We start from the raw sequence: 13739 nt of genomic DNA, 5'->3' as shown, positions 1-13739 counted from the left end.
ATCTGTGTTCAGTCCTGCATGGAAGCAGTAGGTAGATGGATGGCAGAAAACTGCCTAAAATTTAATTCGGACAAAACCGAAGTGATGCTGTTCGGGAATGATCCCAATTTTTGGACTCCCAATTGGCGGCCATCCTCTTTGGGTTCACTCCCCTCACCCTCCAACAAGGTGAAGAATCTGGGAGTTTTGTTGGATGAGAAACTGACCCTGGGAGCCCAGGTCAATGTAGTAGTCGCAAAAACAGCACATGTTCTGAGAATTGTCAAGAAGGTAGTACGGCTTCTTCCGCTAGGATGCTGAAAAACAGTGGTCACAGCATAGGTTTTATCGATGCTGGACTACTGTAACAGCTTATACCTAAATATTCAGCAAAAGTTTTTGTATAAACTTCAGCTGCTTCAGAATGCCTTGGCCAGACTTCTTACGGGTACTCCCAAATTCTCCCCTATTTCTAAAGAAATGAAAAAACTGCACTGGCTCCCGTTTACGAACCGGGTGCAGTTTAATTCCCTGTGTATCGTTTTTAAAGCGCTGCAAGGTGGGGGACCTGATCATTTAAGACACCAGTTTCAGTGGTATAGACCGTTAAGAACTCTGAGATCATCAGAAGCTAAACTGGTTGTAGTCCCACCTACAAAAAAGGCCCAGTGGGGTGGCAGAAGCTTCTCTTTAGGTGCAGCCAAAGCCTGGAATGGTCTCCCAGTCCACTTTAGAAATGCTTCTAGCTTTTAGGAAAGGGTTGAAGACCTGGCTTTTTAACAAATAATTCTTCCTTCCTAGTTCTGTTGCACGAGAAGTAACCAGCGCCAGGACACCTCCGAGTAATTGCGCGCTTTAAAAATCTCCATAACATAACATAACATTTTTTCAGGTCGAAACTGTGGTTTAAAATTGCAACAGCCAGGCTACAATTTCAGGCCTGCAGTCAAGTTCGCACATCCACTGTAGTGGATGGCACAATGAGTGCTGTAGTCACTATTGCCATTTAGCTCTAGGCCCTGGGTACTGTTTGTACCATATACTAGGGGCTTACAGGTAAATTACAATAGGAATCTGCCAATTTTACCATGTTGAAAGGGGAGCACAGGCACTTTATCACTGGTTAGTAAGGGTAAAGTACACAGAGTTCTACAGCCAGCAAAACGATATGGTCCCACAGAAAGGAAAAATCCAGGGTGACCATGCTTAACTGGAAAGTTCCCTATAGAGCACTACCAATTTACATGGCTATATATCATGCATACGTTAAGAGTCTAACGGCCAGATGTAGGTAATCCCCGATTACCGATTCTTAAATACCGAATCATACCGATTCGGTATTTAAGAACTGGCAATTGGGATGTAGGTATATTTACCGAATCAATTACCGAATCGGTAAGATTCGGTAATTACCGAATCGGTATTTACCTTACCGAATTGGTAAATACCGATTCGGTAAAATTACCGAATTTACAAGGGGGACAGGGTGTCACTTTGACACCCTGTTGCACCCCTGATTCTGGCTTGTGTGCAATGTGACACACATACATGCCCTTAGGGCATGTATGTGTGCCACGTGGCACAGGTGTACATGCACAGATGTGCATGTACACAGGAATTCGTTATTTACCATGAGATAGTATTTCATGGTAAATAACGAATTCTTAAGGGCCTGTGGCACTATTTTAAGTGCCACCAACATCTGGAATTACCAATTCGGTAAATATACAGAGTCGGTATTTTACCGATTTGGTATAATTCGGGCCCCCTACATCTCAAAAACCAATTACCGGTCGGTAACGGCCGAAATCGGCCGTTACCGACCAGTAATTGGCGACCTACATCTGGCCCTAAGTCTCAATATATGATTCAATGTGTGCCTCCCTGCTTCCAGTGATCTGTACCTGTGCCTATTTAGTGTCTTTGCAAAATTGGAGACAAGGAAGGGATAGGACGGCTGTACACTTGAGAACACTCTCCATTCTGCTTCTGAGGCTAGCAGGGTGGTTGCGTGATTTGTTGAAGATGGAAGGAGGTGTGGTTGTTGCGAATGTAAGGAAAGCAAGTTGAGGAGGTGGATGTCTTTTTGGGTTTAGGCTGTTAGAGGGAGTGGGTATTTTCCGCTCCATTACAAGTGTTTTATTTGGGGTGCAGCAATCTGTGTTACAGTTAGTTTGTTGTGAGTATTTGGAGGACTAGGGTTTTGGTTGATTGTTCGTAGTCTGCTCATTTGGTAGGAGGATTCTTGTTAAATATATTTAAAGTATGATGATGTCTTGTATCTTGTGTCTGTCTTACAATGCACTATTTCCTTCCCTTGCCCTCATATAAACATTATGCATTTTGATATTTATAACATTGAGTGTAGCATATATATATAACTTTGAGGTCCGTGTCTGTGTGTTTTCGGCTTTGCGACTTGAGTCTTCAATATATATATATATATATATATATATATATATATACACACACGTTTCGGCAGTGACGCCTTAGTCAAAGGTGTAGAGATTTGTATTAATCAAATCCAGGTGCTTTTAAATTCATTAGACCACGTGACCACAGGACACAATCATTCAAGTCCCAAGATGCATCAGTGTTGTATTTAATATATCTCTCTAGTGTAGTGCAATTCCAATACTGCTTAATAGCGTTATGTCACCACATGTAAAACAAATGTCATAATTAGTGCATTCAGTTTCTTCAATTACACTGGCCACGTGCAGTTTATGAAGTGCAGTCTGGGTAGACCTCTTAAGACATACATGCTGCCACATTTCTAAATATCTAAAAGGTGGTCAGACTGGAATCGCTGGGGAAAGGAAATCTCTTTCTCTTAGGGATTTATAATCCATACATGAAATTACACATGTCAAAAACTGAAATACTCTCCTGTGGGGAATGGACTACCTACCACTTGTCCATCATTTGGCCAAAAGATCTTGACAGCTTGGACTACTCCCTAATTCTTTCTCTACATGAAGAATCTAGATCGGATCGTGTTGGATTCAACTCTTTCTCCAATCTTTCAAGTGAACCAAATCACAAAAGCATGCTGTTGCTTAAGTACAGCAATGCTGTAACATAATATATATAGCACACTTCTCCAAACCCCCCATAACCCACACATCCTGGGAAGGTCGCTGTCCAACCACAATCGGTTTTTCAACCCTGCAAACTGAATACAGTATTCAAGATCACAATGCGATCAGAAAGCATTGCCACCTCATTAGGAGCATGAAGTGTAACACAAATGCTATAACAAAATACAGTCAATACAGAACTTACTCTTAGTGACGACCACAGTCTATGTACAGCTTACTTTAAGAGTACATTTGCAGTACCCACATTTAGTGGCAGCAATTCTACCACGCTGACAGGCATGGTGGGTTTGCTTACAGTCGTGGTGGTAAAAAATGCATTAGGTAGAAACAGCCCACCACCATGGGGGCAATGTGTTAATACCTCTCATTCCAATCCCAAGTGTAGTGTAGATGCTTACTTTGTAACACTGGCTGATGGAAAGTCAACTAGCAATTCTTTAAATTGGGCCCTGGGTCCTTGTGGCTTGTGAGCAGACCCCTCCTTGGGCCCCTCACTTCTTACCCAGTTCAGGAACAAGATGTGCCAATTGTGCAGAAGTGGATGGGAAGGGGACCTGAGAGGCACCACACAGCAGTTGTGCACTTACCCTAGCTACCTTTTAATAAAATTGTGTCGGGGTACAGGAGAGGATTACTTCCTATATATGGCATCCTCCGTGGGACTTGGGTCATAGCAAATTCAACATGGTAGTAGATATAAAACAGAATTGTTCCTGATGTCACAACCCACCATTCCACCACCTTCTGAGCACTGACCCACACAATCTTAGTTTCTGACGCACAGCGACCTGTGCACTGAGCATCTGCATTAGTGACAGCTCTTAAATTAGGCTTGGTCACTCTATGTATGAACCTCCCACAGCTGTCCCCTAAAACGCCTTTTGAATGCTTTTCACAAACAAATTACTCGATGCATACCTCAGCAGAGCAATGGTTACCACAAACAGACGAGAGGTCTTTCTTCAATTATTTTATTTTACTTGCAGGGCATCAAGGTAATAGCTCATTAAATAGACATTTCTTTTCAAAGGTCAATGTTGTATGCCTGTCTTTTTTTAAGTTAATTTCCTATTCTTCTTACAGGTCGTTATTGTTTAATCTAAATTCTGAGTCTTCCTTATCAATGAACTCACAATCATTATATAGTCAAATTAGATCAGCTGTGACTGCACAATCTGCATAAAAAAAACAACTCCGTCTACTGACGTGGCAAAACAATTTTTTTCACTACAGATTTTCTTCGAGGCCTATGCTACCAAAGGAGTCGAACATGTCTACCTAAAGAGTAACCTTGCCAAAAACCTGGTGGCCAGATAGACTTCGGATTAGAAACCCTGTGGGCAGACTGACCCGTAGAGTACAAACTCTGAGTGGTACATAGACTGCAGCGTGGAAAAGCAGTGGACAGACAGACAGACATAAGAGTAGAAACTCTGTGGACAGACAGACCACAGGGTAGGAACTCTGTAGGTAGAGAGGCCTCAGCGTTGAAATTCTGTGGGCAGACGGAGCCCTGCGTAGAAACTCAAGGGCAAATTTATCAAAATGTCATGCTGCGCTTAGCACAAGCCACCTTGCTGCATTGCACTGTGTGAAAGGGAAATTACAAGAATGCGCTGTAATTAACATTATACAGCATGTTCCTGCCATTTCCTTGTGCTGGCACCCTTGCGCAGTGGTGCAAGGGTACCTGCATTGCAGACAGGATTGTGTCTTGTACAGGAAGGTGCACCTTTCTGCACAAAAGAACATTCTCTGAAGCATTTTCATCTGTCTATGTGTGCTGCAGAATACAGCGCACAAAGAAAGAGTATAAAAAAGCAGAGAAATAAAGATATTTCTTGTTATGCCTCACCTGGGGAGGCGTAGCACTTTGACGCATTCCTAGGTCTACCAGTAATGGTACATCTGGGAATGAACCACAATTCATGGGTGGATGCGGGGGAACACCCAGGCTATACCCATAGAATGGCTCCCTGGGGCAGAGTAATGCAACACAGCAATTTGCGCTGCGTGGTGTAACTCTAGATTTATCAAGCCACTCAGGACCATGAAAGGTGGCCGTGTGTCTAGATAAATCTAACTTTAGTGATTCGTTGTCCTTGCGCCCTGTTGCGTGACGCAAGGGCAACACAACACTATGATCAGTGGCCAGATATACCTCAGAGTAGGAACTCTTTGGGCAGTAGACCTCAGTGTAAAACCCTGGTATGCAAGTACATCTAAGCATATAAACTCAATGGGCTCAAACTCAATGTAATCTCGCAGAGCAAAACCGGTAGACAGGTAAACCTCGTAGCAGCAACCTAGACTGACTGAAGCAAGTAAGGAACATTATTAGCATGGAAACCACCACAAAAAAGGATTATGGCCATTTATTCCCAATATCAACTGAAAATATATATTTTTTTAAGAGCAAATTCATTTGTTTTTCAGCAACAGAAGGCATGCAGAGTTTTGTGCATCAGGGCAGTGGAGACAAACAGTGTGGCTTGTGTGCTAGGGCACTGATGTAGAGTAATCGCCAGAACAGCAAGGTCCATAGGATGGAAGACAGGAACAAACGGTTCAAGATAGGAACTGAGAACTCTGGCTACAGCCTTAGAGGAAATAGCTCAACCTGTACCCTTTTTCGTATTCCAGGAAAAAAGGAGAAAAAAATCAACAGCAAAAGTAAAATAAAACTTAAATTGGTAGATTTATAGACTAGTTGAAGCTTCTGAAAGGCGGGAACATGTGACTGATTCTGATGTGGCAATTGTGCGTCTTCCTAATAACTAGCCTGTTGCCAAATCTCAAATCCAGTCAGGCAACTGAGAAAAAGCAGAGTCTACCAGTCACTGCAGTTCTTAGAAATGACGATTGCAGCTTCTAAGGCCACTTCCTCACTGCACAAGGCATCTCTTCTCTTCAGTTGTACAGATCGTCATCTCCTTCATCACGAAAAAGGCCCCCACCACTGCCACTTTGACCACTGTCCCGACCACTGCTGTTGGCACCGCTTGGCTTCCCCTCTGGGAACCTGCGAATCATAGAAGAAAGATTAGGCAGGTGCCAGACATATGGGAGAAGCAGAAACAAGGGGTAAAAAAAATGGGGGGAGAAGAGTCAAACCAGACAGTCAACGAAGAAGAAAGAAAAGTTCTTTACCTGCAATCTTAATTCTGCATTATTGGACTTTTTACTTAAATTATAATCATTAGATTAGATGGGTTTGTGCATGGGACCACTTTTTACAAACAATAATGTGGCACAATAGAAATCTTGAATATAACCTACAGAAAATCATCAAAACAAATGGAAAACCACATGCGTTTTGACCCCTTAGCTGCTGAGGCTTTTCCCGTTCCAGTGCGGAGCCATTTTCTTCATGTTTAGAGAAAGCACTTTGTGATTAGGCACTTTTATTCGCACATGGTAATGGTAAAAGGAGTCAGATATGGCTGCTTTTTTGGCAAATGTTGGGAATTCTAAAGATACTCAGATTTTGTGGATTCCCTTAGAGGGAACAGAAAAAATAGCTAAAATATAGCAAAAGTTTTGGGGCCATATGTAGGTAATCTACATTTACCGATTCTAAAATACTAAATTTTACCAATTCGGTATTTTAGAATCGGTAAATGCTATGTAGGAAAAAATTCGGTAAATTTTACCGAATCAGTAAAATTCGGTATTTACTGATTCGGTAATTCCCATTTATTCCTAAGGGCCTGGAGCCCCATAGGAATGAATGAGAATTACCGTTTCAGTAAATACCGAATCGGTAATAGGGGGAAGACTTACAAGGGTGGCAGGGTGTCACATTGACACTCTGTTGCACCCCTGAATAGTGCATGGGTGCACATGTGGCACACATTCATGCCCTGAAGGCATGCATGTCTGCCACATGGCACTGGTAAAAATTGCAAAAAATTGCTTTTTTAACGGTTTTCGATATTTACCACCAACTTGTAGTTGGTGGTAAATAACGAATCCTGAAATGAGAAAAGCACTCATTTGAGTGCCTACATTAAGGGTTCGGTAATTTACCGAATCGGTATTTTAAGAATTCGGTAATTTACAGATTCCTTAAATTGCCGATTCGGTAAATTACCAAATCCTTCAATTTGGCTTGCACCATCTGAAAAGCCTAATACCGGTCGGTAACGGCCGAAATTCGGTAATTTCGCCCGTTACCGGACCGGTATTAGGCTATCTACATCTGGCCCTTGGTTTTGTTTTGGGAAAAATTAGAAGAAAGTGCTGTGCAAGAAAACATAAAAATGTTTCTACTAATGGCAAGAACAAAAGGTTTGTTGTGCTAGGATTACCATCTTTCCAGTTTTTGGAAGCAAGCAAATTGTAAAAATTACATTTTCATACCAATGGTTTTGAGTTTTTTTAAGTGCTAGTCGATTTTTCTTAATTTTGGTGGTTTCTTCCTACTTGCAGTTTGCAGTGTAAACAAGTGTGATACCCCCTGATGAACCCGGAAAGCTATATATTTATGACAAGTATACAAGGTAGCCAGCAATCACCTCTAGCACTGCCGCCCCACATTATGAGCCAACGCAAGCCACCAAATCACCGGGACCAACAGGATGACTGTGGGGGCTACATTTCCCACCCTCCTTCGCGCCGGAGCAGGTATATAATCATCAATGTTGCCCGCAGCGGGTGTAGCCAGCAATCACCTCTAGCTCTGCTGCCCCTCATTATGATACAACGCCAGCCGCCAAAACACGACGACTGGGGTGACTACATTTCCCACCCTCCTTCGCGCTGGATTGCATACATATGGTTAACAAAAAGGGGTAACCCTGTGTCCCTCAGAACCTGGGTATTAGTAGTTTAGAAGAAAGTGGTTCTGTTGGGTCGGACCAATTGCTTTTTGAAACATTCAGTAAATGAGAACAAACAAATTCTCTGATACAGGTCTAGTAATTTGAGAAATAAATGCTCAAAAAACTTGAAATCATATGATCAATCAATTGTATTAAAAGACTTTCCAAAACATTTGGTATCTGAATTGCAATCATTCATAGATAACATTCAATGTTTATGGTGACTGTCAAGTGCAAAGTGACTTTTAGTGAAGAGTGCTTCAGTGAATGGCAAGAAATACAACACAATATATGTACAATTATATACAGATGTCTTCATTGGCCAGAAAATGTTTTTTTTTTTAAACCAAGGAATCCTAGAGATCCTATCTGGATCCTGGTCTTTCTGGGTCTAAGGAGTTCGTCGACGTTTTGACCCTGGTGTGCCCCGGTTGGTGGTCACGGCGGGTCTTTTTCAAGACAGGAGGACAGTTTGGGGGACAGACCGGATAACTACAGCCTGAGACCGGTGTGGCAAAATTGCCAATTTACTCTTCTGAACAATTTCTTCGGGGTAGACGGAGGTGCTTGTTCCTCTCGTGTGTGGCGCTGAATCTCTGTTGGATTGCGTACATAATCATAAATGTGGTCCGCGGCGTATGACGCACGTGGTTCGTCCGGGCAAAGCCCGGGCCAAGGGCGGGCCCGCCCATGCCCATCGGAGCCTGATCTGGGCCCACTCTCTAACATGTGGACCCGGGGTGCGCTGAGGACCATTTCGAAGATACTGTTGTCTCTCCCCACTTTCCTTACTCACAGCTTTTTGCCTGGGGGAGGGCTTGAACATTGCTTCCAAGCATAATGAGTAAACGGAAGGGACGTACAGAACGGCCAGGGGGTGTAGCTGTTAGGACCCCTGATGCTTTTTTTTTACATTTCTTTTTATTGAAACATAAAGAATCAACGTTACACAGTACAGCTTAAAGTACGAATAATATACATATAGGTGTAAATGCAATCAAGTGCTGAATCATTACACATGAGTTATTACAACAGTTACGGGGACTGAGGATCATCTTGTGCGGGAACGCTTGGGGGAGTACAGATATTTCCACGGTAAACATTCCAATCATTCCAGATGAAGGACCATTTCCGGGGGCATCCCTGCGCCACATACACTGTCTTTTCCCTGAACATGCACTAGTCCATGTCCGCCTTCCAGGCCTCCATTTGGGCGGGTGTGTCACCCTCCACAATCGTGCAATATTCCGTTTCGTAATCATTAAACCCAGTGTTACCCAAAGTGTGTGTTGGAAACCGGCTATTTCGGGTAGGCTAAGGCTGACGCCAAAGCCAGGCCGAAACCACCATTCCAGTCAGGGCAAGGAAGTCACACGCCAAGATAACCCCTGCTCACCCTCTAGGTAGCATGGCGCGAGCAGTCTAGGCTAAACTCGGAGGCGATGTGTAAAGCATTTGCGTCAGCGCACGACAGCAACAACATTCTAGGCACACCACAAAAGAGACTCCACACAAGGTTATATTAAAATAACTTTTGTATTGTCAAAACATATCAGATAGAAATCACACAGGTACATTGTGCCAACTGGCACGGCAATATTCACAAGGGATTATTTACACAGGACAGGGCCACATGGGCCACTGTCATAATCAACACTTAGCAGTTATAGAAATACTTGTCAGAAATTAGAATAAAAGTATATAAACTTCACTGTAACACAAAGTAACAGTTATAGATCACATCCAGTTGGGTTGCGGAGATTCCAAGGATTGATCGGGGCGACTCTACCCAATTTATATTGACTCATAACTAGATGGGTCCATATCAAGGAGTGATCAGAGATGCCTCGCGCCATACGTCGTATCTCTTAGACAAGTGTGATATGGGGTGCAGGACTAGTAGGTAATCTAATACAGGAGAGACTATGATGGGCCCCTGAGTAGAAGGTGGGCTGAATGGTGTCCGGGTGATAAGCCCTTCAAGCGTCTGTGAAACCCGGGGATTCAATGAAGTCTGGCAGCCAGCGATTCGACGGGTTGAGTTCACGAGGTGGGTATCGGTCGAGCCTGCGTGAAACCACTGGGTTGAGATCCCTCCCACTACCAGGAGACCATCCGGGATGGTTAACAGTAGATCTCCAAGGTCCGTGAAGGGGTGGCTTGGAGACCAGGATGCAAATACACGGACATCAGTGTAAATGTTCTGCCCTCCCATTGTCCCGTAATCCCTATATATCTGCCCAAGTCATCTGACCATGTGGATTGCACAGAAAGGGGAAAGGAGTTTCTCAACATTATGCCGACTCCTCTGGAACCAGTGGTAAAACCAGAGTGCGCTACCAGCTTGTACCCCCACCTATTCAAAGCCTTGCATGTATTACCCACCAGGTGTGTTTCTTGTAGCAAGACAACGTTTGGAGCATGTAGTTTAATGTGTTGAAACACCACACATCTCTTAACCTTGTCCCCCAAGCCATTAACATTCCAACTCATCAATTTGATGCTTTTATCCAAGCCCATACTCATCAGGACTGTTATGTAGTAGACACATCTCTAACATGGATTAGTAGTACTGTGTCGATTCAGAACAAACAAATAAACATACGAAAATCCAACCCCAACTACTCCCCTCCCTGCTTCCCTGCACTCTCAGAGTGCCTGTCACCCAACGGATTAACTAAGAGTAGAAAGTTGGGGGAGGCGGTGTCCCTCTCCACCCTCTCCTTCACCTACTAGGTTCAGTGAGTGCCCCGAGAAGGGCCAGGCCCATCGATCAACATTAAACAGTTAACAATAGTCCATCAAGTCCTCGATTGCCCATAAGGCGTTCTACCTGTGTGACTTAGTGAGCCGATGGATCTCGGTGCGAAGTAGGCATCATGTGGTCAGTAGGTTAAAATGATGCGAGCCGGACAGTCTCTGTCTCAATTGGCGTTGTGTTCCCCGGCTCTCCGCCATTCGTCCAACCACTTAGTCGCAGACTCAGCGCAGTCAAAGAACAGGGCCTTTCAGTGCACCTAATCACGGATCCGGGCCGGGAAAACCATTGCATACTTCAGCCCCTTGTCTCTGAGTCTTTTCTTGACGGCAATGAAGGAGCGCCTCTGCTGCTGCACAGCTTAAGTAAAATCCAAAAAAAGGTTATTTCAGCATTGTCATATCGAAGTGGCGGCGCCACTATGGCAGTCTGTAGTACGACATCTCTGTCCCTGTGGTTTAATAGCTTGGCCAGTATCGGACGGGGGCACCGGGATTCGGCCGACACCCGGGTACCCTGTGGGCCCGCCCAATTACGAAAACATTTGAGAGGCCTTTAGGCTGTAGATGGGTAGTTATGAGGTTCTCCACGAAGAGGTCTGTGGCCTGCCTCTCTGCACCCCAAGTATACGTATATTGTTGCACCTGGAGCAACCCTCAAAGTCATCCAGCTTCGCTTCTGCAAATTTCCTAAACGCCTGCAGCTCCTGGAACTCAATCTGCAACTGTGAAGTGTCACCTACCAGGCTTGCCGTAGTGATCTCAAGCTATTTGACTTTTTCCCTATTTTTGGCGAGGTCCACTCTTATCAGCATCACGTCTGGAGAGATGGTGTCCATTCTCTGCTCCAGTGAGGTCCAGACTCCAGTGATCGCTGCCATGACGTCGCGTAGTGTAGGTTCCGGGAGGTCCCCCTCTGTGTCTCCAGGTGGCTTATCCTTCGGTTGCTGTTGGTCCAGGAGCTCCATTTTCGGGAGAGTGTATCGGTCCAGTTTGTTTTGCTGGATACTTTTGGTCCCTCTTGTGATCGGCATCCTGGCAGGCAGGATTTGATGCAGCGCCGGGTTCACCCTGTCACGGGCAGCCTCGTTGGTCACCACCCGCCCCACTGTGAGAGAGGAGGGGGGGATTTAATGGCTTTGCCTCCACACAGTCTCAGCCCCACTGGACACCCGCGCCTCCATGAAAGAGGAAGCGATGAGGGCCCCAGGATCCACAGCGCGCCCTCTAAGAAATCCGGATTGCAGGGGGGTAGGGGGAGAGGGGTGTCACAATCCTCCAGTGGTTTCAGAGCCCCCTCCTATGGCTCACCAAGTCCAGTACTCACGCCTGTTAAGCTGGCTGGCCCCAAGTGGCCACCAGGCCTCGGAACTACCAATGCCCGGGCCCCGCAGGATCGCACCACACCTCACCACGAGGCACAGTCTGTCTTTTCCTGACAAGGGTGGGACTTCGACAGCAATTTGGGCGAAGCAGGGACCGCCAGCACCTCTCCAATGCCTCTGCCGACTGCACACAATTCTGCCGCTTTATGGATCTCCAGGCCAGATCCCAGCATCCCCTGGGCTCCTCTGCCGGACCGGCCTCTTCTCCCACCGGTCCGTTGCTGCTGCCTTGCGTGCTGGTCGTCATGCAATCCGGCCGCACTATTCTGCCACTGCTGGCCGGAACCAATTTCCAGTCAATGGAAAGGTGTAGGCCCAGTCCCTGGCCTTGCACCAGATTCAGCCCGCCTCTAGTTCCATAGGTCCAGGGTCGCTGCGATCAGCGGAAAGTCGGAAGGCCCATTCACGACTCAGGTACAGGATATGTGTGGCGGATCTGCGGGTGGTAGGGGGATTTGGTGGAGCGACCCTAACGTGCGGCCATCTTGCTACGCCGCGTAGCCACCCCTCTCCTTGACTATTTAACGAGGGCTGAGACCGTCCTAACACAGGAAATTGAGTTAATGGAGAGAAGGCTTTCTTTGGACTCACTTAACGCAAAAAAAAATCCTCTTTTGGTACTCATAGTCTCATACCATGGAAGCAGTTCCCTTGTAGTTCCCTTGTAGTCCACACACCGGGCCAATTCTCTGTGCTAATTCTCCCCCAATGCTTCATCTAGTTGCAACATTCTGACGTGGGGCCAGATAGCGTCACACCAGCTAGAGTACAGCAATAGTGAGTCCCCAGTTAGAAGGGGAGGCAGAGCCCAAAAACAACAAACCTCGAAAGGAACTTGTAGCGGAAAATCCTACTGGGAAAGGCGAACTGGAACCGGGGCAATCTGTATCTACAAGGACTAACAACACTGTCATGCCGCCCACACAGGCGACCGATGACGTTTTTCTGAAGAGGGTAGAGACTCAGGTTACTGTGCTATTAAATCCTCTTCTCTATAAACTATCCCCACTTTGAAGAAAGGCTGACAACTATGGAGGCCTCGTGTATATTGTATCATACCCCTCTAAATAGAAATCACCTAAAAGAGGTAGCGGGCTGCCTGTCCAGTCGGGGGGAGTCGGTTTTAATAACAACTGACAGTATGGGAGGTCACATTTCTCAGCATGTGGCAGGGTTGCCTGCTCAGTCAGTGGGGCGTGCTGTAAGAACAACTGACAGTGTGGGAGGCCACGCTTCTCAGTAGTACTAGAATCTGGGTACATCTAAATCTGGTGTTTCCCCTCACATCCAAAACCCCACTGTGCCACAAGGGGAACATCAAGGAAACACAAAGGGTCCTATAAATACATCCTTTCTACCGGTTACTAATAGTAGATTAAGACTTCCAACTAACCCCCAATTAGCACCCACAGGGATAGTGGAAATGTGGATGTTTCGAGGCAACATACTAACAGTGTGAGGCAGAAGCCCAGTGGCACCGGCAGCGTCGCCTCTTGTGATAGTTTTGAGCAGTGTCCCGATCCTGAGGGAAAGTCAAGTTGAAACAGCAACTCAACTAATGGATAAGTCTCTCCTCTGGTTGAATCACCATACAGTTGGCACAGGCAAGGGGGGGGGGGGGGGGGACTCGTCTAGCCAATCAAATCATCATGGCTAGAAGGGTAGGGTGGCTGGCTTTGTCCCCAAAAATGACA

The 13739-nt window shown here is 45.6% G+C and overlaps 1 protein-coding gene across 1 annotated transcript in view; it reads right to left on the bottom strand.

The window, feature by feature from the left end:
- Positions 1-4035: 4035 nt before the first annotated feature.
- The window catches only part of LOC144823236 (transitional endoplasmic reticulum ATPase-like), a 218436-nt gene continuing 208732 nt past the window's right edge, over positions 4036-13739 (bottom strand). The window contains exon 18 of the mRNA XM_078681583.1: positions 4036-6102. Within this exon, the coding sequence (XP_078537709.1) occupies positions 5991-6102 (112 nt within the window). The 3' untranslated portion in view covers positions 4036-5990. The remainder of the gene's footprint in view (positions 6103-13739) is intronic.

Source organism: Lissotriton helveticus, chromosome 1_1, assembly GCF_964261635.1.
Source record: "Lissotriton helveticus chromosome 1_1, aLisHel1.1, whole genome shotgun sequence".
NCBI lineage: Eukaryota > Metazoa > Chordata > Amphibia > Caudata > Salamandridae > Lissotriton > Lissotriton helveticus.
The sequence above is the reverse complement of the archived record's forward strand: the minus strand, read 5'-3'. Positions and strand labels throughout refer to the sequence as shown.